At 38.6% G+C, this 27,712-nt stretch overlaps 6 protein-coding genes across 6 annotated transcripts in view; 2 read left to right on the top strand and 4 right to left on the bottom strand.

Moving 5' to 3' along the window:
- Positions 1-1,740: 1,740 nt before the first annotated feature.
- Positions 1,741-3,635, top strand: LOC108108583 (UPF0489 protein C5orf22 homolog). Its single transcript, XM_017216678.2, has 2 exons — positions 1,741-2,423; positions 2,525-3,635. The coding sequence occupies exons 1-2, from the start codon at positions 1,886-1,888 to the stop codon at positions 3,424-3,426; spliced, it is 1,440 nt and encodes a 479-aa protein (XP_017072167.1). The 5' UTR covers positions 1,741-1,885; the 3' UTR covers positions 3,427-3,635.
- A 148-nt stretch (positions 3,636-3,783) lies between these two features.
- On the bottom strand, positions 3,784-4,969 carry LOC108108587 (protein canopy 4). Its single transcript, XM_017216682.1, has one exon. The coding sequence runs from the start codon at positions 4,907-4,909 to the stop codon at positions 4,244-4,246; it is 666 nt and encodes a 221-aa protein (XP_017072171.1). The 5' UTR covers positions 4,910-4,969; the 3' UTR covers positions 3,784-4,243.
- A 229-nt stretch (positions 4,970-5,198) lies between these two features.
- Positions 5,199-6,483, bottom strand: LOC108108584 (ATP-dependent (S)-NAD(P)H-hydrate dehydratase). The gene is made up of 2 exons (XM_017216679.2): positions 6,112-6,483; positions 5,199-6,054 (listed from the first exon to the last, which is right to left on the bottom strand). The coding sequence occupies exons 1-2, from the start codon at positions 6,436-6,438 to the stop codon at positions 5,479-5,481; spliced, it is 903 nt and encodes a 300-aa protein (XP_017072168.2). The 5' UTR covers positions 6,439-6,483; the 3' UTR covers positions 5,199-5,478.
- A 189-nt stretch (positions 6,484-6,672) lies between these two features.
- Positions 6,673-7,806, top strand: LOC108108585. The gene is made up of 2 exons (XM_017216680.1): positions 6,673-6,929; positions 6,986-7,806. The coding sequence occupies exons 1-2, from the start codon at positions 6,882-6,884 to the stop codon at positions 7,742-7,744; spliced, it is 807 nt and encodes a 268-aa protein (XP_017072169.1). The 5' UTR covers positions 6,673-6,881; the 3' UTR covers positions 7,745-7,806.
- LOC108108586 (protein Gemin2) lies at positions 7,804-9,196 on the bottom strand. The gene is made up of 2 exons (XM_017216681.1): positions 8,824-9,196; positions 7,804-8,771 (listed from the first exon to the last, which is right to left on the bottom strand). The coding sequence occupies exons 1-2, from the start codon at positions 9,034-9,036 to the stop codon at positions 8,250-8,252; spliced, it is 735 nt and encodes a 244-aa protein (XP_017072170.1). The 5' UTR covers positions 9,037-9,196; the 3' UTR covers positions 7,804-8,249.
- A 6,100-nt stretch (positions 9,197-15,296) lies between these two features.
- Positions 15,297-27,712, bottom strand: part of LOC108108609 — a 30,140-nt gene continuing 17,724 nt past the window's right edge. Inside the window, exons 3-5 of the mRNA XM_017216707.2 lie at positions 22,929-23,034; positions 20,534-20,830; positions 15,297-18,610 (exon numbers count right to left, since the gene is read on the bottom strand). Of these exons, the coding sequence (XP_017072196.1) occupies positions 17,489-18,610; positions 20,534-20,830; positions 22,929-22,934 (1,425 nt within the window). The 5' untranslated portion in view covers positions 22,935-23,034 and the 3' untranslated portion in view covers positions 15,297-17,488. The remainder of the gene's footprint in view (positions 18,611-20,533; positions 20,831-22,928; positions 23,035-27,712) is intronic.

Genomic DNA, 27,712 nt, shown 5'->3' with positions numbered 1-27,712 from the left:
GACGGACATGGCTCAATCGACTTCGCTATTGATCCTGATCAAGAATATATATACTTTATAGGGTCGCAAAAGCTTCCTTCTATCTGTTACATACTTTTCAACGAATCTAGTATACCCTTTTACTCTACGAGTAACGGGTATAAAGAGCACCTTTTAGCCTTTAATAAAAACTATTTCTCAAAAAATGACATAAGTTTAGGTATAACAAGAGGAAACGCTATAGTCGAGTGCCGCGACTATAAGATACCCGTTACTGTTTTACACAATTTTAAAATATTAATTTTGCTAGTGGAAATTCACAAGGCGCCACCTATTGTCAGAGGAAGTATGTTGAGTATGCTTATAGTGACGTCACTGCCCATGTGGAGCCTTATAACCTTAATTTCTTCATAAATAGCGAAATAATGTTCCGATTTGAAAAATCTTTTGTAAATCGATGGATATTAACAGAAATAAGTTACACAAGGTCAAACGAAGGCATTCATAATAATATTATAGACGCCACAGTTTTCCGCGGTTTGTGGGCGTTAGAGTGGGCGTGGCTGGGTGCAACTTCGTGGCAAGTTGCAGAGGCATCTCCTAAATACGTGTTCCAAAGCAAAATTGTGTAGCTTTTATAGTTTTCGAGATTTTTGCATTTTTGGTTTTTCGGGTTTTGTGGGCGTTAGAGTGGGCGTGGCGTGATCGGAAAAAAACAATTCGCATTGGGAGCATTATAGAAACATACATACTTGATCCGAACTTTCTATCTCTTATAGTTACCGAGATATCAGCTTTTCTAGAAAATCCGATAACCGTCTTTTGAGCCTTGTGGGCGTATGGGTGGGTGTGGCCGGATAGTAGTAGCACTATAAAATGCGCTGTCATCTAAAGATTATACTTTCTGAATTTCATCTTTCTATCTACAATAGTTCCTGAGATTTCAGCAATTTTAGTTTTTTGCGATTTGTGGGCGTTAGAGTGGGCGTGGCAGGATGCTGTAATAAACTTGCGCTGTCCCGGGACCTCAAGAATCTTCATGCTTAATCTCAGCTTTGTATCTGCTATAGTTCCTGAGATCTCAGCGTTCATACGGACGGATGGACGGACGGACAGACGGACGGACGGACGGACGGACGGACAGACGGACATGGCTCAATCGACTTCGCTATTGATCCTGATCAAGAATATATATACTTTATAGGGTCGCAAAAGCTTCCTTCTATCTGTTACATAATTTTCAACGAATCTAGTATACCCTTTTACTCTACGAGTAACGGGTATAATTACTCTACGAGTAACGGGTATAAAAACCTTCTTTCTCATTTTCTAAGACATTTCGTTTTCATTTATTTAAAACTTTTGTTAATAAATAAAATATGAATTTAATTTCGTAAATACAAAAATTATAAAATGTTTCGAGATATATGATTTTTATGATTTTAACCACTAAATTCAATACAGATAAAAAAACTTTCAAAATTTCAAGAGAAAAACCAAATTAATTTCTAATTAAGAGGTAGTGTTACAAGATAGTTACGGGTAGTTAGATATATGCAGAGGATGCTTCTCAATGGAAGGTTTCATTATTTTAAGACTGCCGTTTTTTGTAGTACAAACCATTTGTTTTGTGAGGCTTAAAATCTAAAAAGTTCTAAGTCTTTATTTTTATGACGTACAGATTTTTAGCAAAGTTTACAACCAACGTTGAAACTTATAGATGGCGTTTGTTGGAAAATATTTAATACCAACACTCTAGCCTCACCTGGTCACACTGTTGAACAGCTGTTAGTGGTCAAAGACCCCCAAAAAATTAAATACAAAAGAAATAAAGTCTGCCTACTGTGAAAGTAATCCAAAAGTGTGATTAAAACCAAAGCGGATACAACAAGTAATCCCTGAGGAAATGGAATCGGATACGCTGGACAAGGAGTGTGCAGCGGCGGCCCTAAAGAAACTATCGCAAAGTGAAAGTCCCGAAAGTGCGAAGAAATGGGTGCCGAATGTTGTTGCGGAGGGGGAGGTAGAAGAGGCGCCGCCAACAAAGAGACAAAAGACTGCAGACGAAAAGGAGGATGACAAGAAGGAAGACGAAGAGAGCGAGGACAGCGAAGAATCTGATGATGAAGCGGATGACGATGACGAAGAAATTCCGCAACTAGTTCCCGCCCTGGGAATTCCACAGAGTAACAGGAAAACCAGTCCGAGATTCTTCCAGCGCATCCCCGTATTTATCGTCGACTATCACAACGATGTTATGGAGTTCATCTACCGCTGCTTGGCTACCCGTCATCTTCCCCTGGAGAACAACACTCTCGTCCACTTCGATTCTCATCCGGATCTAGTCATACCCCGTCACATAGCCGCCAGTTCGACGTACGAAAAGGAAACCATGCTCAACGAACTCAGCATCGAAAACTGGATCATGCCCACTTTATTTGCAGGTGAGAAATCCCTGAAAGAACTAGGAATATTCATAAAAAATCTTGTTCTTTAAATATTCAATTTAGAATATCAAAATAACTTATTATAATTTTCCATTAAGGACATTTCAATCGTGTAGTCTGGCTGAAGAATTCGTGGTGCCAGCAGTTGCCCACTGGCAGGCACGACTTCAAGGTCGGTCAAAAGGATGATCGGATTGGTGTGGACTGTCCGCTGGACTACTTCATAGCAGATGGCAACTACTGTGCTACCGAGGATCTCCAGGACTCTAAGAGCGTGGAGCTGCAGGTACACGATGCAGACGACGAAAGCCTCAATCCCAATGATTTCCTGACGGAGAAGGATGGCAAGGGATTTGTTCTCGATATAGATCTCGATTTCTTTAGCACCTCCAATCCGTTCTTAGAAATCTACAAGGATGCTGATTGTTACAATCAGTTAAAGGAGATCTTCCATTTCGAAAGCGTAGAAATGGTGAAAAAGTCGGGTACTGCTACTGTAGCAGATTATATGGCTACGGCAGACAAGCGACAGACGCAGTTGGATGCTCTAAAGACTATTTTCTGGCATTTGGAGGAGGAGCGGAATTTCGAGGGACTGGAGAAACCAGATGAAAGCGTGGTTACTCCCGAGGTTTATGAGAAGATTTTAAGACTGGCTGAGCTGCTGCAGGAAAAATACCCCGACGATGAAATTGACTGGCATTTGATCTTCGATTCGGGCACTACAACCGACAACAATGGCTTGCCCCATCACATCAGCACCGCTGAGGAATTGGAGACGTACTTTGCGAACTTCAAGAGATTTATAGAACGCCTACCAGTTCCTCCCGTAGCCATTACGATGGCTCATTCCGCTCAGGATGATTATTGCCCCCAAGATCAGGTGGCATTTATTGAGGAACGCGTTTTGCGGCTGCTAAGAGAAGTCTTTGGCGATAGACTGCATGAGAAAGCCATTCTCCACTATATGGACGATCCTTGGGATGTGATGAAGCTCTAAGCTTATTAATATCTAGGGGGCTCTTGCACCCGCCATCTCGAATTGGTTTTTGACTTTACAAGTAAAACAAACCTCGTTTTGGGTGCAAAAACCCCACGATTAGAAGATCCCTGTAGTAGAACTAGAACTCAAAGATGGAAAATCCAATTACCATTATAACAATATTTTTTACTTTTAAATATACGCAACGCATAAGTATTTTAATTTGATTTACACTTTTCATCAGCATTTTTATTTAAAGGGATAATTAATTTGTTTTGAAAATATGAACGTTTAAGCGTAAAAAATTAAAACTTCTGCCAAAGATGCTTAAATGGGAGAATCCCGTATAAACTGCTTAAAGAAAACAATTCACAATAAGAATTATGCCAAAATGTATTTGAAAGTTAATACTAAGTTGTTGCTACAATTTCACAGGCAATTGTTGACAAGCTGCCAAAGGTTCCTTAGAAATGCTATAAGTCTCATTTGTAAATTGGGTTGAGTGTAAACACCTGGCGATGGTGCTGGGGTTACAATAGGCCACCTTATTGAGGGCAGTCAACTTTTAATTGTCGACCCCAATTCTTGGCCGAAATCAATAAGCCAATGGCCCCAAGCGAAACTTTCAGTAACATTTAGTGGCTCAGTCGATGTGGAAGTTTTACAGATACAATTGAGAGACATCGTGAGTTTACTTAAACTAATTAAACACTTTTTGCTTTGTTCTATAGTTAATCAAATCTGATACTATTTTCCATTTCTAAAAAAATATCTTGAACTTCTCCTTTTTTACGAAATGGAATCAAATATCTTGAATATATTTTAGGTTTTTGATTCACAGCTCTTCCTTATCGCCTTTAGATTTTTCGTTTTTGGGTTTTTTGGTTTTTGGAGGGGCAAGTTCCTCCTTCAGACACTCCCTTTCAGCCTTTTTCTTGAGGACGTGGTCTTCGCAGAGGTGTTTCTTTAGTGATTTCTTATCCTGGTGCTTGAAATACCAATCGCTGATAATTTCCTCGTACTCCTCCAGCAAATTTTCGCACTGTGTCTTCATTTGGGTGACCTCTACTGGGGGTTTATCCCACAGCTCATAGGGTATTCCCAGATCAACCTTAACACCCTTATCGACGAGACCATGAAGGGTTTGGAAAGTCTGAGACATTCCTTTGGCAAATCTCGTACTGTCAGATCGTTCCTTATGTAGATTGTACTCCAGGATTCGCTCGCAAACGTTCTCTAGAGATTCCAGTAGTCGCAGTTCACTCCTTCGGTATTCAGTGCGTTTCTTGGGCTTCACATCATCCACTGAGTATCCAATTTCTATAACATCGTGTGACTTGCCGGTCTCTCCAAGCCTTGCCTCCAATTCGGCAGCCAGGATTTTGCATGCTTCACAGCGATTTGCATATCGAACTCCCTGTTCCTCTTCAGGAGAATTCCCTCTGGCCAATTGGAGTAGGACTACGAGTCCCAGAATGACAGGATATTTTCTGAGGTGCATTGCAACTGTTTGCTAATTTCGAAAACAATAATAAACCTGACGTGGAAATGCCGCTTCAGATAAGAAGCAGTGCTCTAAAATACCCACATATAGACAGTTCTGCCAACTTAGCTACTTAACTGCCAAATCTGTGCAAAAAAATGTGTGATATTTGAAATTTTTATTGTTTACCCATTTTATTCTTTCTTCTTTTTATTTGAATATTTCTTATTGGTGTGTTTAACAGATGTCTTTTTAATCGAAAGCTAAATTTTTTTTAAGTCAAGCTACAAAAATCAATCTATTTTGCTTATTTATTAGAAAGTTTATTGTTCATAAATGCTTTCAATAATTAAAGAAACGAAACAGATGTTCTTACGTGGTGCTAAAAAAGTTTAGGTATTATAATAATATTGCCCAAGTTCTAAAGGAAATATTTGACTTTAACCGAAACCGATATGTTTTAAGGCCCTGATATTCATTCACACCAAATTAGTGACATCTTTATATCAAGGTAACGTTCACTCTTGCTGTTTTAAATGTGCAATTTTTGGCTTAGTAAAGTCTCATTTCCGGACGTCAGTTCTAAATTATTGAGGGTCGCTATTTTCAAATTCAGTCTGAAATACTATCGGTATTTCGTTAACCATGTCACTAGCTAGTAAGCTACGGCCAAACTTTTGAAATGCAGCCGAGTTCAATCTTTTTACAAAAAAACTAGAGGCACCTGCAGCAATAAGTGCAGGATTCGGTTGACCTGACTGTAAGGTCCAAAAAAAGAAGGTTGCTAGTGATCCCGAAAGCAAGTCTCCTTGACCGCCGCATCTTCGACCGGATCCTCCGCTAGGCAATAGGTGAACCTCGTTGCTTGGAGGAATATGAACCTTATCATTGGCTCCCTTTTCGAGAACTACAACTCCATCCCCTAGAAGAGACATTTTCTGGCGGGCAGCATTGACATCCTCCCCAAAAAGTCTCCGGAATTCCATTGCATTTGGCGTTAGTATGACATTACGCTGTCCACAGATCAATTCAATGTTATCGTTAAGTAGAAACAATCCATCGGCGTCTATTACAACTGGTTTCTGAGCATCCATACAAATTTTCAGTACATTTGATGCGGTTTTCAAGATACTCGGTTCCCTACCCAATCCAGGTCCAATGACCTTAAAATAGCACACATTTAGAATGTGATTAAATGCAATACATAAGTAAATACCCACAACTACGTGAAGTCGATCCAACCAGGGCGTTATTTTTTCTGCAGCGTCTGCACAATCCAGTACAGGATGAACTATTAGATCGGGACTGTAGGACTTGATAATTGAGGATGCATTCGAATGACAGAACACATGCGCCAAATCAGCTCCCACTCTTATCGCTGAGATTGCCGCGAAGTAGGGGGCACCGGTATATTCCAAGGATCCGCCGATTACGCCGATGCGTCCGTACTGTCCTTTGTACTTGGAATTAGTCAGTTTTGGCACGCATGACTTAAACAATGCCAACAGCTTTGGCAAGTGTACAGGTATCTCCGTAATTGCTGACATTCTTCAAGCTTTAGTTGGCTCTGTTGTTCTATTTATTATTATTAATATTAGAGATGAGCCATTTCCTCAATTTAGCTATCATTTAAATAGTTCATTCACACGATAAATAGCCGACTGGCTTTTTTTTCATTTACTTGTCTACTTGACTTTGATCATTGTTTTATCTTATGGAATTACCACAAATAACAATTCACTAATTTTCAATTAAAGATATATCTAAATGCTTATTAATAACTTAATATAGCTACATCACTTTCTTGACATTATCAATATGACATCCTTCCTTTATCGATAAGTAATCGACTTTAAATTTCACTTTTAACCGCTGCCCCGGCAACCGGTAGCTCCAAAACAAAGAACCATGCGCTTTAGCCCCCAATCCTCAACACCTGCTCCCCAAGCTCTGGCAGTTAAGAATACTTTCACTTGAAATCAGCCAAGAAATGTCTCACAAGAGATTCTATGTGAAGTTAGATCTGCAACTCCATGCGGTTGGTCGTGGAATCGGAAATATTACCTATAATTTCAAGGCTATTTTCACTTTCAGCTTACTTGTCCAGGCGTCTGGCTTTGTTCTCACGGGTTTTTGGAGGCCACTATCAAGACCTTGGGCTACTACTTTCGAACTGGAGCCATGGAACCGCGTTTCCCAATGCTGTGCCACGATCAATTCACAATGGAAGGATATTTCAAGAGCGTGGGTTGCCTGGAGGATATGCACGAGTTACTGAGAGCTGAACAGTTGGAGATAACCGTCTGGCAGAATGGTCGAAGGTTGGCTTACTTCGTGGGAAATCTCTCGGACGTGATGCAGCCCACTTTTCCCCGCTTGAGCTGTGCCCACAGCTCCAATGTCCAGCTGCTGATGAAGGCGACGCCCGCTTTCCCAGGAATCCTGGCGCCAAAAGTGGAGCTCTCTGCCCAATTGACCACACAGGATCGGAGAAAAGGCTGCAGTTGCAATAGTTTCAAAGAGCATGTTCCTCCGGTCAATCGCCATGTGGAAAGCCGATGTCTGAGCCATTTTGACCATCCCCGAAAGCAGCAAACAGTGTGTCATGGCAGAAAATCCAATTGTTGTCCAAATGCAGGTTACGCTGCTTGGAGAGGCACATCACCAGAACAACAGAAACAACAGGAGCGTCGTCTGTCCACTTGTTCCAGCACAACCCAAATGAGCAGTCTTAGCCAGAGTTCCTCCCTGACGCAGTACAGCCATTTGTCCAGCTGTAGTAGCGCTTTGGATGACCACCACAACAGTTGTGAGATATGTCAGGCATATAAGCGAATGTTTTCAGCTTTTTAAATAAATTATAAAATATTAAATATTGTAATGTTTCATTCAGATTACAGGAATTTAGTTGCTGAGGAAAAATAAACTTTTATACTTTTGAATTTAAAATGGATTTTAAAATTTAAATTGAGACAATTTCCTACATTATATCGATATTTAAAGTATCTTTTTCGGCAAAAATAAAATAAATTATAAAATATTAAATATTGTAATGCTTCATTCAGATTAGAGGAATATATATTATTATGCAGTAAAATAAAAATAACATAAATAAGCTTTAGTTGCTGAGGAAAATTAAACTTTTGAATTTATCATGGATTTTCAAAACTTAAATTGAGACAATTTCCTTTACATTATATCGATATTTAAAGTATCTTTTTCGACAAAAATAAAAATGTTTTCAAGTATTTAAAAGGCAATTACAAAAGGTTAAATCCAAAACAGCTTCTTGGCTTATTAAGTTAACAATAGTCACCTTTCGCTTAGTTTACATATTTCTTAACAATAATTTAATACCTTAAATATAATCCTTAAAATCACTTTGTGCAAAGACCTGAATAATGAGGGTTAGTAATAAATTGTAAGGTGCTGCTCGCTGCACTTCCTCCACCTTCAATGCATTCCTCAAATGGATGCAGGATCGGGCAATATATCGGAGGGTGCTGAACACATGGGGTTCCAGGGGAAGATGAAGGCAAACCAGGGTGGCATATAGCCAGCGGGCTAGCCAGACATCTTGAAGGAGGTCCACCGGTGAATCGGGATCCTTCAGCCATTTGCTGAGCATTTCCAGTAGATGTTCCAAGTCACTTTGGGTCAAATGGAGAAGGGTGCTTAAGAGAGGCTGTTCATTTCGGCAGAATTGTTGCCATTTCTCCTGATCCGAGGTTAAAGGCGGTTCGGCGGACTGATCGTAGTTATGGTTGGCTAACTCTCTGCGAAGTACCAAAACCTGGGAGCGGGCTGCTTGGAAGGATTTAACCTGTTCATCTCGCCACTCAGGTGTGGGCAGCAAGCACTTAAACGGCGGCAATGCGGGCTGGAAAAGCAACAGGTTAATATCGGCTATATAAAATGTACGACCCATTTACATTGTCTAACATCTCAAAGGTGTTCCCTGTGTTATCTTTAATTTTAGGTGATCTTTTGGTGACTACAGCTGGACAGCGTTTCCTCTCGTATAGCATGTGCATTAAGTACTCCTCCCCGGATTCTGGCGGCTTCTTGGGATCGAAATTGCTATCAGGTTCGCGTATCTCAAGTGCCTGGAGCTGGAAAGTCTGTTCCTCGGGTTCCTGTTCCATGTTTTTACTGTATTTATCGGAATTGTTATTAAAATTTTAGTAGTAAAGACGAAGCCGCCAAGCAGTGTGACCGCTTGTGTTGTGATCAGAAAATACCAACTATCGTAATCTGTCGAGCTGAGAATCTTAGGGTTGTCAATGTGTTAACGTTTAATAACGGTTATTTTAAATTTGAAATTTATTTAAAAGGTGGAAAATTATTGTTTTTTGTCTGCTAGATGCCTTGTTTTTCAAAGGTAAGTAAACTCGTAATTCGAATTTACATTTAAAATATTAGTTCTGAGTTATTAGTATGAATTTTAATAATTTATTGCTTTTATTTACTTAATTAGGATAAAATCAGGTCAACAAGATGTGTATTTTTTCGTTGGAGTTTTAACAAAAAACTGGAAAGGTTTAAAATGTTAGTTATATAAGTTAGTCCCTTAAAGTTCACTAGCAACTGCACAACATTAATTGATTAAACGTTTACTGTAATTTTCTGTTTCTAAATTCTTAACATTTTCACTGTCCTCTAATAAATAAATTAAAACTCTTGGAGATTAATGGTGTTTTCAATTATATTATTTCAATTATAATATAATAGAATTGTTCTGATTCATATATAAATATAAAAAATATATTTTTTTTATTTCTTTTCCTTTTTTTAAGCGTTTTAAACCTAATGGTAAGGTTTCTATCATTTATATATTAAGTTAAATTCCATTTATTACTCAATAAACAACGTTTTAATTTGAGTGGTGGTGTTTATTATTATCAGGTGGTATAGGTGTTTATTGATGAAAATTTTGGATGTCCAGTAAAAATTTACTTTAATAAAAAACATAAAAACTCGTGGAAATATGCCGAAACAAAGGACTTGGTAAGCTTCTTAGGATAAATTACCTTTTTTACGCGTTCTTTTCGTAAAACATTTTAAATTTAATCACTTCAACAAGCGGAAAATTTGTTTTCCCTCGAAGCGAAAAGGACATTCTTATATAAGCCGTATGCACGTATATTTTTAATCAACGGCATTCCAAGACAAAGCGATCTTGGCCATATAACAAAGCCCGATTGTATGCCGTACTTACCCAGGGTAGCCCGTTGTCCTTCTAAGCATCCCAGGACCTCGGCAATAATAGGACTATAAAAAACGCATTTCATAATTGTCTTACGAGAGTGGGCGGACGAGACAGGCGGGCCCGGCGATTCAGGCCCGATTTCCAGGTTAAGCTTCAGTTTCAGGCTCAGGTGTGTGAGTGTGCGGCTTTTGTGCGAGCTCCTTTGGGGCCGTAAAATAGCCCGTAAGGTGGAGCAGGTTGAGCTCAATTAGCTGTCAGTCGCAGGACGAGCTTGGACCCGGGGAAGTCTCTTCTCATTTGCTCACTTCGGCATTGAATTTGCAAATAGTTGTGACCGGCAAAGTGCCTACTGTACTGCCGGTTTAAGTGCATGAATTAAATTTAAAATTCATTAAAATAAAGCACATTAGCCAAGGGCGCAAAGCTGGAGAAATTGAAAAAATGACTGAGGGAGACATATGTTGTCGAATTGAAATTGCAGACATTACGGCTGCTGTTTGTGTGTTTTTCGGCTACAGTGAAAAAATAATATGGCTTTTATCTTCAATAATTTGATATCATTAAACAAATAATCTTTAAGTAATAAAAACAAAAAAAAACTAACTTATTTGCTATTTTCTGTGATTTTGAACCTACGGTACTTTTAATTAAATATTGTTAACTTCTTTATTAGATATTATAAATCAAAATTAAATGTTTAAACCTTTTCTGGAAATTCTATTAATCAATTAAATATGTTTTTAAATATAACAAAACAATTTAAAGTTATTGATCTTTATAGGAAAATGTAAGAGTATTTTCTCAATATTATTTCTTCTTTAAACGGTCTTATACCGGTAAGTTTTTCTTTCGCTGCATGTTTTATTAAGGAAATCATAAAAGAATTGTTAAGAAGCAACAAAAACTGAGGAAAATAATGTAAAGAGCCAGCAACATGCGTCGACATCCAGACACTGTGTCGCTGTTCTTTCCCCTCTCCCCCGTACCAACACGTTTTTGACGATTTTTCCAATTGTGCTCGAGTCAGGGGAAAACCCACTGCACGCGCTTTTCTTTCGGTTCCTTCCTTGTCCTTTTCGTTTCTGCTGCACTGGAGTTTCAAGTTTCCGGCTTGGCTCGTAAAAAAAATGTATCCGCATTTGTTTTCCTTTCCCTTTGCAGTCAGCAAAACTAATTTCCATGGTTGCAAGTCCCTTAGTTTTCCCTCCCAAGCCTTGGGCCTACGTTAGCATAAAATATGTTACCACAAAAAAAAGAAATATATATATACATATCTGAACTGTTTATCTGCTTGTTTCGAGTGTGTGTGCGACAGTTTTCCAGCTCGGGCTCTACGACTTTTCCTGTCGGCTGTTTTTCTTTTCCTCTTGAAAGTTATTTGCCCGCAACAAAATTTGTGCTGCATGCGCGCCTTTTAACCTTTTTCTTGTGTATCTTTAATCATTTTTAATTGAAATGCAAAAGGTCTGCGCAAGGCTTCGGCACAGAAGGTCTTATCTGGTTACATAACACCATTTTCCTCCTGCCCCAAATGGCTGGCTTTCCCATCCACAAAACTGCCTCCATCATCCAATTTGGCGGATCATCATTTGCAAAATTTGTAGGCAAATTACTTTCATCGTGTGCGTAATTTAAAATTTAAATCTAATTTAGATTGACCTTTTGCAAGGGCTAAGGAAGCGCCTTTGAGTTTGTTTTCAATAACTTAAAGGTGAAGAAATTGGAAAAGAAAACATGTTGGTTCAGGTCGGTTCAGGTTCATGTTGTATTTATTTAAATAAATTATATTTTTGTGCCATTTTTAAAAAGAACACTTACCAAAGTGCACTTATTTACTGGCAGTTTTGTATAATTTTACCTAAAATATTGCCTTAAAATTGTCTTATTGTCCTGAAATATTGCCAAGAATTGAATAACCCATTAATTTAATGGACAAATACAGAAGTGGACCATTGGGGAAAAGATTATAAATGTGAATTCTTTCAGGAAAATATTTGGTTATACATAATAAAGCGTTATGAGCATTGATATAAAGAAAGCAAAGGGTACGTTAAGCATAATATTTAACGAAACGTATATGCAAAGTGTACTTTTTGCTGATATTTATTTTAAAATAAGCTTTAAATATAGTAATATTTACACAAAAATTTATTTAAGAATAAATTATGATATTTCAATTACCATTTTATTTAAAAATTAAAAACATTTTCGAAATCGAAATTAATTCACATACTTGACTTGTAAAATACAAATGTAAACCCTGTGAATCGGTTGAAGCATTCAAGAATCGTAAATTGATAACCCGGATACAAACAAATTTATGCACATATAATTTCCTTCTCTGATTGCATGCATTTATTCCTGGTTGAAAGTCGAGGTCCAATCTTTCAACTTCCTACTGCCCAAAACTTCTCTGGTCCATTCGCCTCTCCGCCCCACCACTCAAAAAAGAGGCCGAATATATTGCTCTTGTGCAGCGTTTAGCAGGCCGACAAAATTTTCAATTTCTACCCAAGGTCCCCGAAACAAGGACACACCCATAGTCAGAGTCAAGGACTCGACAGATGCTGCAGCTGCAGCTGCAACTCGTATTTGCAACAAGTTGAAACACAAAAGCTGTGGAAAAAATATAATAAAACAGGTGCATTTGCGGTGGCTCTCAAGGCGGCGGCTCGTGTGTGCTTAACCCTCTCTCTCCTTCCTGCACCACCAAATTCGAATCCACCTCGTCGACCATCTACAACCCACCACCCACCTGCTAACTGTTGCCTACCACTTTTCAAATCATCCACATCCGCATGAGCATCCGATGCTCTGGCAGCCTTGAGAGCTAAAAATATACGGCCCAGGCGTATCAAAAGGTACAAATACAACGCAGACAGGCAGCAGCTATACACTGATAAAAAAGATGTTAGATAACCAGCAAGAATAGACTTTATACTTACACTATAATTATGTAAATTCCTAATACAAATATTAAATAAAATGTAATTAATCAAAAATATTTGAATGAAAAAGAAAAAAGGCTTATACCTCTATAATATTTTAAAATAATAATATTAGAGGTTCTAATTAGAGGTTCCTATACTATTTCACTTTAAATTAGAAACTCATTTTATTTTATTGACAAATTTACATTCTAAAAACTCATTACAAATTATGTTGGCTTGGCTTTGTTGTAATATTAAGGGGCTTATGTAATAAATAACTAATAATATTAATAATTAATAATAAAATTTTTAGTACTTTTAAACTTTTTCTCTCTGTGCATCCAAGCAATAGCTGTTGAAATATTTTTAATGCAGCCAAAGGCAAAGGCTGGAAATTGAAAGTCATCAAATAGGAGCGTTTCGAATGCAGTGAATCGTTTAAAATTTCATTTCAATTATTTGGCCAATTGTTACGCTTTCGTTCCCCACTGGTCACACACTGCGTATACACAATATACCAGTGATATACACACATACGTATAGAGAAAGAGAGATGTGTATGTTCTGGCCAGCAGCAATCGAAGGCCCTGAAAATTGTATTTACCACTGTATGGATTCGTCCACAGCAACTTTTTTCACTGATTTTTGGAGCTTTTATTTTTGTTTCTCTGCGGTTTGCGTGCTTAATTATGCAGCAGACCCCTTACACACCCGAATCACCCAAAAACACCCAGAACACCATATGTGTGTATATGTGGCAATGGACTCTTCCGGTCCCAGTTCCTTTAATCCGGCCGAGCTTTCGTCAAATGTTCTGGCCTAGTTCTGGCAATCTGTGCCAAATGTCCTTTGCCTTGCCGTTCAGCCAGTATTTCCATTCCATTTCGTCTGGCCGTCGAGTTTGCTTTGCCTTTTATGAAGAAATTAGTTGGCAACAGACGCACACACACGCAGAGAAGTGTGAGCGTTACATATGTATATGCCTGCCATGGCAAATCAAATTGGGTTTGCTTAATTATTTAGATTAGCAACTTGCCGAAAAAGACAACCAACGACAGCCCGATTTATCACAAAGCCCGAAGAACTTTGCGAATTTCCCGAATTCCAACTGTGATTGCTTGGCCAAATGGGAAACTGGAGATTGCTCGGAACAATTTTCAACTGGGAAAAGTTCCCAAAACAACTTATTTCCTGCCATTTGTAAAATTCTTGCCGCTCATCAATCTGCATTAAATCGATTGCGTAAATATGCAACGAAGCCATCTCACTGACAATTCAATTATTACGGGTTCGTACATTAAATTTGATTTTAATTTTTTTCCATGATTTTTAATAAATGTTAACTGAAAATTTTTTAAAATATTTTAATAAACTTTATTTTTTACTGAATGTTGCAATATTAATGGCAACTAATTGTTGTCCATTTTCCTATGACTAAGGTGTACTATTTTTTACTCTTTTTCTCGAACGAATGGCCGCTTTTTCAAAAATCAAATTTGTTTTTTTCTTTTTTAATTGAAGCTTAAAATTTAAACATAGAAATCCAATTATGCAATGACCAGCCATTCTTTATGATATTCATCAATTATTTGGTGCAATTAAAAGCTTCTTATTATTCACCTTTAATTGAGTGCAATTAAAGGCTTTGATTGCTTCAATTAAAATTTATTTAAATCAAAAATGATTTGATTTATTTGATGCCAAGGAATTAATCTTGTGGATTTTCCCTATTTAGTTATGGATTAAAACAATCGATACTTGCCAATAGTCGAAACGCAATTGCTTTTTGGGAATTTGGTAAGATTAGTAGTAATGTCATTTAAAGTATAGAATAAATAAATACATTACTTTATTATATTATATAATAACTTTAAATGGGTCGCACGGAAAGGACATTTCGGCAAGCGTTCTAAATAAATAAATTTAATAAATAATAATAATGGATGTTTAGTACAATATTTCCTGCAGAAGCCCAAAGCTTATTCTAAGTAGTTTATGAGAGATGGAAATGTGTTTTTTGTACCTTTCAACTTACAGTGATTTCAAACTTCTCCTGGTGAAAATCGAAGCTCTTCATAAATCATCATCATCTTCATTAGCTTCGTTTCTCCTGTGCCACGTCACTCTCAATTAGTTATTGGCCAATCCCGGAAGCCAGAGAAATATCGAGACATAAATGCGATAGTGAAAATGTCGAATTTTCAGTTTAATGTTCACCAGCAGCACTGAGAAAATCACAAAGGAAAAAGAAACACAGATGGAAAGGTTTATTTGAAAATTTCTTTCCTTTTATTGTTGCACGTTTCAACTTACTTCAGTTACGGTTACAGTTTTCCATTTTCCATTTTCATTTTTCATTTACTTCTCATTTCTGTTTGTGTGACATTTAATATGGATTTTTTTCATTTAACCATAGTTGGTTGCACACACCAATCGTAACGAAAAAAGAGAAGGTCGTAAAACTATGCATAAATATTGATGAATGCCATCGACAAATGTTGAAATTATGTATGCAAAAAAGAGAGAAGAAGGAGTAACTTATACTTATGCAACAGAATGTTTATACTTTAGCCAGCTTTAATATTAATATCAATTATTTAACATTACATTTAGCATATATTTTTTTACTCTATATAAAATGTTTCTTATATTTTTGTTGCACATTTTTAGGTTTGCTTTTTTTTCTCTTTGGTTAGGCCAAGCTCATAGAGGAAATAGGAAAAAAGCTCTGAGAGTTAAAGAGGTTTTCGTTCAAAAGGTTTTTTAGTTCGATTTTGTTTTGTTTTTTGTTCGTTTTAGGAAAGTAAGGCAGCAATTTATGAAGAATTTGTTAGTCGGGACTTTGTTCATCGATCTTGTTGTTGTTGTTTCAACTATTTTCACTAGAGGAAAGTAAGGCAGCAAGTTAAGAGTAGAGAGTTCGTTTTGGTATTTCAGCAAGTGCTTTGTCACATTTAAGCCGCTTAGGTATACATTTATAAACACCCATATACATGTATACATATACATATCTATTTGCTTGTATAACTATATATATAGCTACCATAAATATGTTTATTTAATATGCCTGGATTTCCATATACTATATATCATATCTTTCCGCCGTCTTCTAGCCGTCCGTCAACTCAGTACAAATGTTTCATGTTTGTAGGTTTCTTAATCGTCTGCCAATATTCCTGATCCTTAAAACTAATGCCAATTATTCAACACTAAATCGGAGGAGAAACGTGGAACAGATGGCCTAAGCTTTGCTTTGCAATAAGAAAGATATTTTTTGGATATTTTTAAATGTCTCAAAAACCAAATTAAATAGTTTTAGAGATAGAAGTAGAAGTAAGTTAAGAAACAAGAATATTATTTTTGAATATTAAACAAACTTAAAAAAAAACATATTACAAGATTGCAAAACCTATTTTCTCTCTTCACATATCCTCCTAATCTCCTCCGCCAATTATAGTTCCCCTTCAAAAACACTTTATCTACAGGTAAGTTTATTGGACTACTGCAGCGCATGTTTTTGAATTTTCGTTTTAGTTTCCCAAGCAGCTGCCAATTTCTAAATTCGTTTTTAAGAAGAGAACAAAAGTAAGCAGTATATTAATGTAATGTGTAATTTTTAAAAATTAGTTAGGCACTTCAACTGCAAACAATGAAACTGTAGTCTGAGTTTTATCCAAAAATCTTTGCTAAATAGGAGCCTAGGAAATGCGAGCAGCGATCTTTATAAAAAAATATTATTATTCATAAGTATATATTATAAATTTGATGAAACTCTGGCAAGCCTCTTGAAGCTGTTTTTACTAAATGTTTAAGCCTTTAATTTGTTATTCCATTAACTTACATATTGGTTACACTTTCGTGTATCTGTGTTGGTTTTCATTTGTGGAAAATTTGCTTTCATTGATAGTTTATCACAAAAATTTCACAGGTCAGCAGCATTTTACTAAGCTTGGATAAAATCGATAGAAATTTTTAAGTTAGTTTTAACTCAGAATTATGAGATAATGTTATTTAATTTTTATATTTGCATTAAGAAAGAATTTATTATTAACCAAATGTTTGCCAAAATCGAATTTATAACTCTAAAAATCAAGTTTAGTTTTTAATCTTTTTTTTTTTCATATTTAATGCTGCAAAGTTATGTAATCTTTGATTTTCTGCATCAATACTTCAACTTAACGTGTTTCTATGACCAAAAAATAAAGAAAATAATACCGAAATCCTTTAGAATAGTAAAATTTCTGCTGACCAGTTTTTCAATGCCTGTTCTAACGTTCTTCTTAAGGATCACTCGAAGTCGGCCTGACGCAGACCCAATTTGCTCCTGAACCCCGACATATGCTTCCCCAGACTGCGGCCCGCCGATGAGATGATGGAGGACGATGGTGAACCCTCATCCGCTCCGTAGTTGGCCTGATATGTGACTGGGAGCTCTGGCGACGGGGCCAGGAGCAAACCTCACGTCCTCACAAACTTGTAGACGATGAGGAATACCATGAAGGACAGGGCCACCAGAACGACAGCGGTGACAACCTTGGCGCAGGTATTTAGACCGGACTCATGGGGATTAAGTGGCCGTGAACTCGTATGCGTGGCCGATCTCCTTCTCTTGGTGGCCAGACCCCGAGCCAGGGCCGGAAAAGCCAGTGACTGGGTGAAGGTGAGCTTGTGTATGGACTCACTGAGACTATAGGGACCCACGGAACCTCGGGCAGCGGCCCTCAAGAGCACGTACTCCAGGTCCAGGGCATCGAACAGGGAGTAGCGAGCGGTCATCGTCGAGGACCTGCGTCTGCCATCGTGCCGGGAGTCCCGTTCCCGATCGGATTGCGGCTGCAGCCAGGGATCGGAGACGCGCTGCTGGACGCCCGCCGCGCCCACAGCGTAGGCGGAGCCGGAGGAGGAGCCACAGGTGGTGTTCGCACCCGGACCACCGGCACCGCCCAGGCTGACCGCGGCCACGGATGTCAGCGACGACGTCGTCGATGAGGAGGCCGAGCACAGCCGCAGATTGGTGGCCAGTCCATTATCGTGGAACTCGTTCGCGTCCTCGATGGAGGTCTGGTCGGGCGAGGTCTGTGCCCTTTCCAGGGCAGCGGCATGCTTCATCCGTAGGGCGAACAGTCTAGCATGGTCAGGATGCAGCAGGGCACTCGATTTCCTCCGCCCATTGCCACTTGGCACCACGCAAATGCTGTTCCGCATGCCTCGCCGCCCCAGAGACAAATTGGGGGATCCCTGGGTGGGCGTGCTGGTGGGCGACACATGGCAGGACCCTCCGCCCGTCTGTCCCAGCGGCAAATTGTGAACTCCCGGCGGAGCTATGAAGGCGTTCGGCGAGGGCGAGGCCTGCACCGAATCTATGCCAGAGTCCCCGGCGTGCAGGGTATCACAGTACAGAGAACTCCGCCGGTCCGTGGACAAACTGAGGTGGTTGGTGCTCCGCCTGGCATTCAGACTCAGATTGGTGCTCCCGATACTGCCACTTCCACTGGCCACGGCTACCGGACTGCTGACACTGGTCTCCACGATGGCCGGGAACACAAAGGACTGGCCATCTGCCTCCCCGCGCGGCGAATCCTGCAAGAGTCCAGATCACATATAAGATATGTTACATTTGCATCCGCGAGGATATCATTTTAGGGGGTATTATTAAGGGATTCGAAGGGTTTTTAAGCCGGTTCTCAGGTGCAGTGTGGGATTCGCTGCTTCTCAGTGGGAGGTGGTTTATTCTCAGTGGTGACTTGGTTAGTTAGGTGGTTCAAAAACTTATTTCGAGGGGGTGGATTGGGGGATTGCAGTATTTTATACAGGGGAAGGTGTAGTGTCGGGGGGTTTACTTACACGAGGTGATTTGGGGTTAGTTTATGAAAGGGCTGATCGACAAGTAAAGGTTAATTTTCCGTAAAATATATTGATTTCAAAATTTCTTTTCTTAATAATCTGTATTTAAAATTAAATCTTTATTAAATATCTACTCTATCTTAACAAGCGTTTGATTCACCTCAATTCTGAAAATATCAAAAGCTTTTCTACATCATGTAGTTGATAGCAATATGAATATTAATTGAATTCTTTAATGGCCACCATTTCGTTATAAATTCCAATCAGTAATTGGATAGTTAAGCCAGAACATATACCAATACAAAAAGTAAACTGAAAGTGAATGAAATTGGCAGCTCTACAGCCAATTTTAACCAAATTCCCTGGGCACTTGTCGACCAACCCCTTACCAAAAATAGTGCATGAAAAATAATACTTTTTTAGCGAAAAATTCCCAATAGAAATACATGAATAACGAGTTCTAGGTAAAAAAGACGTGTAGAATACACAAAATAACCTCAACAAGATGGGTACTGTGGTCAGATTTATACAGTTAGTAGTCAAAAACGATTATCGCTCGTTGGAGGCTTTTTTTAAATTGTTAATCGAGGCATGCAAAAAGTCTAGTTAGGAGTTACGAGTAGCATATATTAGATAAAGAGAGAGAGAGTAGAGAAAAGAAGTGGAGCAGACTAGAGAGGCTGGAAAAAGAGGAACTGGATGAAACCATACCCGCTGACCCTCGGGGCCGCTGTTACGTCGCAACTGAACGAAGCCCTCCTGGCGCAGGAGCGGCTACCACAACAGACCAGCAATCAAAACCGAACCAGAACCAGAACCGAACCAGAACCAGAACCAGAACCAGAACCAAAGCCAAAGCCAAAACCAATCCAAAACCATAACCAAAACCATAACCGAACCAAACACGCAACGCACACACAGAAGGGTATGTATGTATTTGAGGCGGGTGGTGGTGTTTGGTGGTGTTGGTGGAGTTTGGTGGTGTTGGAGGGATTTGGTGGAGTTTGATGGTGTTGGTATAGTGGGAAGAAATAGAGAGTCGGAGAAACAAATTAACGCAAAAAACGCACAACTGGCCACAGCATAAAAACAACTCGCATACGAGTGGTTCCAAAAAAGAAAAAAAAAACATAAAACTAAAAAGCCCCAATTTTCGAAACTTTTGCGGTTGCTTTTTTCCCAGAACACTCATATTTGACTACATTTTCCTTTTAACTTAAATTTGCTGGTATACACAGGGGGAAATAACACGTCCCAAGATAAGGTGATATACATTTTAATGTAAGTTATTTTATAGCTTTCAACCATAAAATGGGCGGATTGCTTAATATATTGGATCTTTAATATTTTGTATTGAATACCTTTAAATTTCAGTTCTATATATTTATATTTGTAAAATCTTTAAGAGTATTGTTGATTCTTAAACAGTGACAGAAGGAAAGCGGTTTTGCAAAATCGAAGGAAGTTATTATTTTATATCGCATATAAATATTTCGCTGCATACTTTACGGCGGCAAAAGTAATGCACGTGATTTCAGAACTATAAAAACGTACTAAAATATTTTCAGTGTTATTTCTCGAATTTAATGATTTTGGAACGTGTTCTTCCCCCTTCTGTGCATTAGAAAACCAAACAAAAATGGGGAGACAAGTGCCTACCTGGCTGGGCCACACCTGCAAAAGTGGCAGCGAGCAGGAGGGCTTGTTGCCGGACGGCCCAATTGTCGTTGGCCCCGCTCCGGATGCATTGGCTCCGCCCGCTGAGGACGAGGTGGCCGATCCCTGCGACAGGCTAGTGTAGTGCAGGTGGTTAAATCTTTGGGCATCGCTACTGCCGCCGGCACTGGACGCCTTCGTCCTCGTTGGACTCTCATAGCCGGTGGAGTCCTCCGAGGAAGTCGTCTTGGGGGAGCGCCAGAATCGCTTCAGGCGCAACTCGCGCCTTTTTTCTTGTTTCTGGAAAAAGCAAACGCAGATTGATTAATTGACTTTTTTACCCAGCCGCTTGTATAAGTGTTCATTAGTGATGTTTGTATATGTGTTTGTATGGCTGCAAAAATCAACCCACTTTTGATGCACAAAAAATGTACTCGTACACTTATGTACACTTTAGGTGAGGTAGTTTTTTTATAAATTTCATATTTGCTTTCTGTTCAATGCGATTTTTATTTCGTCACTGAGAGCTTCACCATGATAAATGATAAATGGCATGGATTTATTGTGTCGGAAATGTTATAAAAAAAAATGGTATAACCAAAAATGAATTTAAATAAATGCGTTAAATTAAAATGAATTAACAATTTATTCAGCAAATATAAAATACATCTGCACAAGCTCCTGCTGTCTAGTTTGTATTCTATTCATTTTTGTATTCTCTCTGTGATGTGTTTTTTATTTTCCCTTCTGTTAATTATTCACTCCCATGGCTTTCCTGTTCTTTCCTGTGTTTTGTTTTGAGAGGAAATAGCTTACCCATGTTATTAAACAAATAAATGGGTTCCGCATAACAATTACTTGAAAGTCATTAATTGGCTGGGTTCATGAAGTGAATTTGATGGTGTTCATCAGTGTCATTTAAAAGGCTGAAAACAGCGGGAAATCAAAAGTTTTTAACAAAAAATGTCAGTCAAGTTTTTAATTGGAAACTTTTCTGCTTTTCAGTGAATTGATTTCGGGGGAAATGATACAATAATTAAAGAAAATGGGAATGGTTAAATAATAATATTCTTTAATAGCATGAATACTAATTCTCTATTAGCTTAATAATTATTGAATGATTTTTGCTCTCCCATAAACCACGCAAAAATGTTCTATTTCTAAACAAGCTCAACTTTCGTTGGCCAACAAAAATTTGAATAATTTAATAACTCAAATATTAGCAGCTCTGGTTGTTTGTGCAGCGCGTTTACGTTTTAAAGTCCAAATAATTTAGAAACTCTGGAGGTAATTTAAAATTAATTGACCGCAACAAGTGCACGCTTGATGGAGTAATTTAATTACGCAGTTTGGGGAAGAGCAATTGCCTTTGACATTTTCGTGCGGTGCCAATAAATATTTGCTTTTGCGAGATGCAACATCTCTTTATGCCCCAACCATGTGGACCATCAGGACTCGACCTTGGGCGCTGTTTGGCGAAATTCGCGCATTATTTTTTTCAATTTAAACCGGGCCACTTGCCGCTTGTTTGAGTTCCTCATTTCGCACTTTGTATGCATGTCAGCGGACGCGTGTGTCTGTATTATAAAAGGCTTGACTGTTGTTTCCCGTTAACAAATGGCAACTGCCACTGCCGTGCAACAACGGCAACGCAGAGCCGGCTGAGACGTGACTTGGCCACCGCCATGTTGCATTTGGCGATAAGCCGCACTCGCTAGAAGCCATTGTTTGCCATTGTTTGTTTGTTTGTCGTTGTACACCATTCGGTGTTCGCTATTCGCTTTTTTGGCGTTCAGCGCTCGGTGTTGTTGACTTTCAGATTGCACCATATTGCCATGATGTGCGGTTAGAGTGGCCCTGTGTTTTTAACTCTTTTAAATCAAAAAAATACACAAACTACACACAACGACGGTCTTATAAGAGCGCATGCCAAAAAGCGAAGTCTATGTATGCAACAATTTCTATGAGATTGCGTTTACCTTGAATTTATTTGGCTGCCTATTCATCTTAACCTTAATAATGATGCCTAAGTTCTAATCTTAACATATTTGAGAGATATAAAAGCATATCTTGAGCATATCAGATTGATATAATAAAAGAACATAATTCTAACTGATTTTTCAGGAAAATCATTCATATGCCGGATAGATCTGAATAGTGGAAACCATCAAAATGAATGAAAAGCAATAAAAATGGCAGAAATACTGTACTGTAAATAAACCATTTAAATTGAAAAACTAAAATATTCTTCTAATTGTAATATATTTTAATTTTAAACTGTTTAATGGAAAATAAACTATATTTATATTAAAATAATAATTTGAAAAATATAAGAATTTCCCCTTCAGAAATATACCCAAGTCCACCCTAAAGTTTCGATATGTGTTCTTATTTTTACCTGCATATTTTTTTAATATCAAATCCGTTTTATGTGTTTGGTGTTTCATCCCCAGTCCGTTGTGGCGCAAGACGAAAATCGATGGAAAACTGCACAGGCATAAATTCTGCAAAAGAGGAAAAGAAATCGAGAATCGAGTCAGAGAAAAGGATAAATCAAGCAGTCGAGCAGCAGCAAATGCAGCCTTCTGTTCACCCCAGAGACCCCATGCGAGCGCAGCCAGATGTCCTGGCTTTCAATTCATTTTCGCCAAAGGAGACGGATCGAATTCATGCCGGAAACATGTTTCAATTGCTTTACCTCGTGGCACAAACAAACAGGGAATTTTAAAATGCTGCTTTTCAATTCGATTTGAGTTTGTTGCAAGGAAACGTCATAGCAGGAAACTGTCGCACATTAACACGCCGGCAAGGACAAAGGCGATGGCGCTGGCTATGGCGACGACGCCATTAGTGTTTGACAAGGACATTTCACACACACACACACACATCAATGCTATAGGGTAACCGCAATATGAAGAACCGACCTCCTCGCCATGCCAGCATTCATGGCGGTCAAGTTGAAGGATATACTGTTGGTGCCACGATGGATGAATGCTTTTGCGACGCCTGCGAGCATAAATCAGTCGCCCGGACATGGACACGGACTCGGATCCGGGCCCGGAGACCCTCTTTGCCCCAGCTGCACTGGACTCGCCAATAATTAGTTTGAGCAATTCAATTCGTTACTTTGAATTAAGTTTGCCTTGCGGATCGCATCACATGCTAATGGCTGTTGTTGACAATCTTAAGTGCTGGTAAATGTCCCCGGAGTGCGATAATTTAGTGTTTACGGCTTTATCCGAATGCCAGTATAATTTATAATGCCACTGATATATTTGTGGATGGTAAATTGCCGGGAACCTTGATTTATTTTTACTATTTGCTTTTTATCGCCTGTGGGATTAAGTGCAAATTTTACATGCAAAACTGCGATTAATGTTTTTAGGAATTGCATTTACAGCTGACATTTTTAGTTTTTATATTACCAATTAAAATTGAAGCCATTGAAGAAGTAATATTATGGCATTAATATCTTTAAAGGGGATAATAGGTGTGGAATACTTTTCTGTTGCATAACGATTTACCAACTTCTTAATAACTTACCCATTTATTGAGCTTTCCCCACCTTCCCTTTACCCAGATTAAACCATCAAACTCTTGTGTTTGAAAATTGTCGTAAACTTTTCTTATTTCCTCTATAATTTCGTTGATTGCCTCAAGGATGGGACAAGTTTTGTGTGCCTATCCAATGACCATTCTCGACCGCTTTTTAGTTCCCACAGCCACAACAATCTGACCGCACACAAACATATAATATATATGTAGACATATAGAACAGGGACACCTGGCCGATTCCCAGCCCCACACCTTCCGGATTGCTTGTTGCACATATCCAACGTTGGGGCAAGGACAACACGTGGGTTACCTCAACTTAACGACATTCACGTTTATTTTTTGTTCTGCCGACTTGAACTCGAACTCAGTTGGAAAAAGTTTGCCATGTGGTGGTGGTGGTGTTGGTGTCCTTCGACCTGAAGGAACTGCTCTACCCTCCCTCCTCGCACACCTTGTCAATCGATGTCAACACACGAGTCCGACGGTCTCATTGCCATTGTCAAGGCCCCGGACAGTCCGGTTCTACTATATGGCCATAGCTTTAGCCATAGCCTTGTCTGCGATTTCGAATCGCCATTGCATATCAAGTAATTCCCAGACATAAATCGTCCACGGACGGCTGGCTGGCTGGCTCACTTTCCTGCATAAATATTTCAAGGGGTCTGACGGCGTGAAATATCACTTCACGATAGACGAAAAAAGCTCTGGGAAATTACTTCATATTTGGGATTTTTGCGAAAAAGATAGAGGACGTGGAAATACTGCTTAGGGGAATATCTTGAAATTTACTATTTATATTTACTATTATATTAAGTTTTTAATTATTGAGAAGCTGAGTCTGTTAATGCCTAACTAAATAAATGCTTCAAGTTTTCTTATAACTTTTATACCTGAGTATAAAAAATTTAAAGACGGTTTAAAATAATGAAAAGTTTTTTGTGAAAGGCTTATGCTTTATTCGTAAGCACTTTGGAAAATGATTTCCTAAAGAGTTTAAGTAAGGCCATTATATATTTATTAGTTGTATTTTCATACCATTTTAGGACATCTCAACATTGTTAAGATTCTCTTTGTACACAAAATTCTTCGAAAGATTCCTCAGAATTACTACATAGCCCGCAGGTTTTTCCAGAGGCTCATGCTCATCTCAAATTTCAATAACATCTGGCCTCCGGTTAGCCTCGCGCTGGCTAGTTTTCATATTGCCGTTTTTTAAGCCGCCCTGTCCACAGATGATAATGTCCTTATCCATTTGCTGTCAAGCGTCCTTGGAGCGTGTCATGGCATAAAGTAGGAATCTTCGAGGGGCAGAGAGGAGAGAAAGGACAAGACATTGGCAGTGCGGAGCAGAGTTTACTCCTCCATCACGACAGCAATTATACAAATGGCAGTTACCCCAAGTTGTGCCCCCTTTTTCTCACACCCATAGAGGGATCAACTATTTCTCACCCACTCGCTTAACTCGCTTTTTGTGTCGAGCGTGACCAAAATTTTTAAATTGAAATAAATTTGCCTGCTTGTGTTTCGGCAGTGTCCTTGTTGTCCTTGCTGGCTCTCTCCTCTCATATCTATATAGTATCGTTATCGTGTTTGCTTAACGTGTTTTCCTTGCCTCGTTTTTGTACAATTCCACAATTTTCATTTTTATTTTCCTTACCACAACTGTTACTGTTACTTTTGCTGTTGCATAGTTGGCCCTTTTTTCTGGTATTTGAATTATAAACAAATTTGGTTTCCCGAGGCCAGTTTCATGCACGGTCTAATGTCAGGGGTCAGGGTTAGTCCTAGACACGTCTGTGTGCGAGAGTAAGGACACGGTCGCTTTATCGCCCGCTTCCTGACAAATATTGACAGCTCAGCCAAAGACAGACGTTGGCACTAGCCGGCTAAATCATATTTAATTAGCAGCAATTTGGGCAATTGTTATAAATGTCGAAGTGTGTGGCCACTGGCCAGCACAGTGGGCCAGTTTAAGAGAATATCAGGCAAACTTAAAAAGTGTTTTTGCATTTTAAAAGAAGTCTTAAATTCCTTACATATACTTCCAAACTAAACAAATTATTTAGGCTTATAATCTTATTTTCAGTCAACTGGAACTTATCAAAACACTTATGGAACTCATTTCAATATAAAAAATATATAAACTTTTCAAAAGTACTTAAATTCTAGCTTGAAATAGAATTAGAATTCTTAATGAATAATAAAAACAACAACAATAAAAACAATTTATGGTTCCCATACTCCCAAGTTTCTAAAATAAGACGAATTTTTCTTAGTTTCTGTGGTAAATGAGAACATTTAAGCATATAAAGCCATTTACCCCTAACAAATATAGAGTCACCCTAGTGTCTAGTTGGCCTAGATGAGGAAATTCCTCTATCACAAAGGCAGCTTTAACGGCAGTACTAAAAGAAAATCCAGACAAAAGCAATTTAAATTTTATTACACACCATTTAGTCAAAGTGCCAGGACTCGGTGAGTGAGTAAGTGTGTGGTGGAAATTATTTATGTAGCCCGTGCGACCAACAATGTGTTTTTTGTCCAGGGTCCGGAGTCCGGAGACCGGAGGCCGGAGTCAGGTCCTTTTTCTTCGTTTTTTCGGTTGCGGCACTAAACTTTCATGTGTAAAATATGGTTGCATACTTTGCCGGGCAAACAGAGCCGTTTACCTCTCGAAGGAAAGTTTTCTGGGTTTTTTCTACGTGGGAGTCGTTCAACTCTCATTGAAGTCGACTTCTCATTGTTTTTGGCACACGCGGGCATTTGACTTAAAGCCAGCTGGCCCCTGAACGGATTCCCAGTTAGGTATTTCAGAAAGGGGTTCAGGTCCATGTCCAATGTTTGTCAACGTGTCCGTTGACCCAGGCAAATGGCTGCAAAATGCTGGGTATGGGATTAAGAAACTTGTTTGAGGTACTTATTAGCTGCTAAGGACCGCCCTTACCCTCATTTATTAGGCTTCTTTATGGGGCCAGTTAACCCGAACCCAAATTCATTTGGCTTACGCGCAGCTTTTCACTTGGCCTTTGACAAATGATTTGGGTTAAAAGAGTACAAGTCGGTCCCTAACTCGGTCGAGATTTGCCAGAGGATCTTGACAAACGCAGATAAACTGATTAGATTAATTATCTTTCGTTACATGAAAATTAATTTCAATTAAATGTACTTGGCTGCTTATTGATTGTTAAGAGTATTCACATCGAGCTCTTTTCATTTGTGTTGGAATAATTATTTGATTGCTAATTAAAAATCATTGTCGCATCCAAAAAATGTACCTTTTTTGCAGCATTAATAATACACAATTAGGACTCATATGCCTTATTAACAAAATCAACCTAATAAATAAATAATTATCAATTTATACAATTAAATTTGCAAAAGCTTTTTTAATCAGACAAACAATTTTGCAAATGTTTTGTAAGCCAAACTGTAGGTACTGTTTTATATACATTATTAAATTTGCACAAATTAATGAATTCTGTAATTATTAATTGGATGACATTTACATTTCCTGTCAGTTATATCAAAAAAAGGCAGGCATTAAAAATATTTGTGCTTACTTAGGCCTAAATATGCAAATAAAATCATGACATGACATATCCTTAAGTGAACTTAGTTACAGTTTCA

The sequence above is a fragment of the Drosophila eugracilis genome, unplaced genomic scaffold (genome assembly GCF_018153835.1).
Source record: "Drosophila eugracilis isolate 14026-0451.02 unplaced genomic scaffold, ASM1815383v1 contig_2154, whole genome shotgun sequence".
Lineage (NCBI taxonomy): Eukaryota > Metazoa > Arthropoda > Insecta > Diptera > Drosophilidae > Drosophila > Drosophila eugracilis.
Note: the sequence above shows the minus strand (reverse complement) of the source record. Positions and strands in the feature narration are given on the sequence as shown.

Coding starts and splice junctions, on each gene's coding strand:
- LOC108108583 (XM_017216678.2), top strand. CDS start 1,886: ATGGAATCGGATACGCTGGACAAGGAGTGTGCAGCGGCGGCCCTAAAG. Junction 2,424..2,524: donor CATGCCCACTTTATTTGCAG/GTGAGAAATCCC, acceptor TTTTCCATTAAG/GACATTTCAATCGTGTAGTC.
- LOC108108587 (XM_017216682.1), bottom strand. CDS start 4,909: ATGCACCTCAGAAAATATCCTGTCATTCTGGGACTCGTAGTCCTACTC.
- LOC108108584 (XM_017216679.2), bottom strand. CDS start 6,438: ATGTCAGCAATTACGGAGATACCTGTACACTTGCCAAAGCTGTTGGCA. Junction 6,055..6,111: donor TGGATCGACTTCACGTAGTT/GTGGGTATTTAC, acceptor TGCTATTTTAAG/GTCATTGGACCTGGATTGGG.
- LOC108108585 (XM_017216680.1), top strand. CDS start 6,882: ATGTCTCACAAGAGATTCTATGTGAAGTTAGATCTGCAACTCCATGCG. Junction 6,930..6,985: donor TAGATCTGCAACTCCATGCG/GTTGGTCGTGGA, acceptor TTTCACTTTCAG/CTTACTTGTCCAGGCGTCTG.
- LOC108108586 (XM_017216681.1), bottom strand. CDS start 9,036: ATGGAACAGGAACCCGAGGAACAGACTTTCCAGCTCCAGGCACTTGAG. Junction 8,772..8,823: donor CCTTTGAGATGTTAGACAAT/GTAAATGGGTCG, acceptor TTGCTTTTCCAG/CCCGCATTGCCGCCGTTTAA.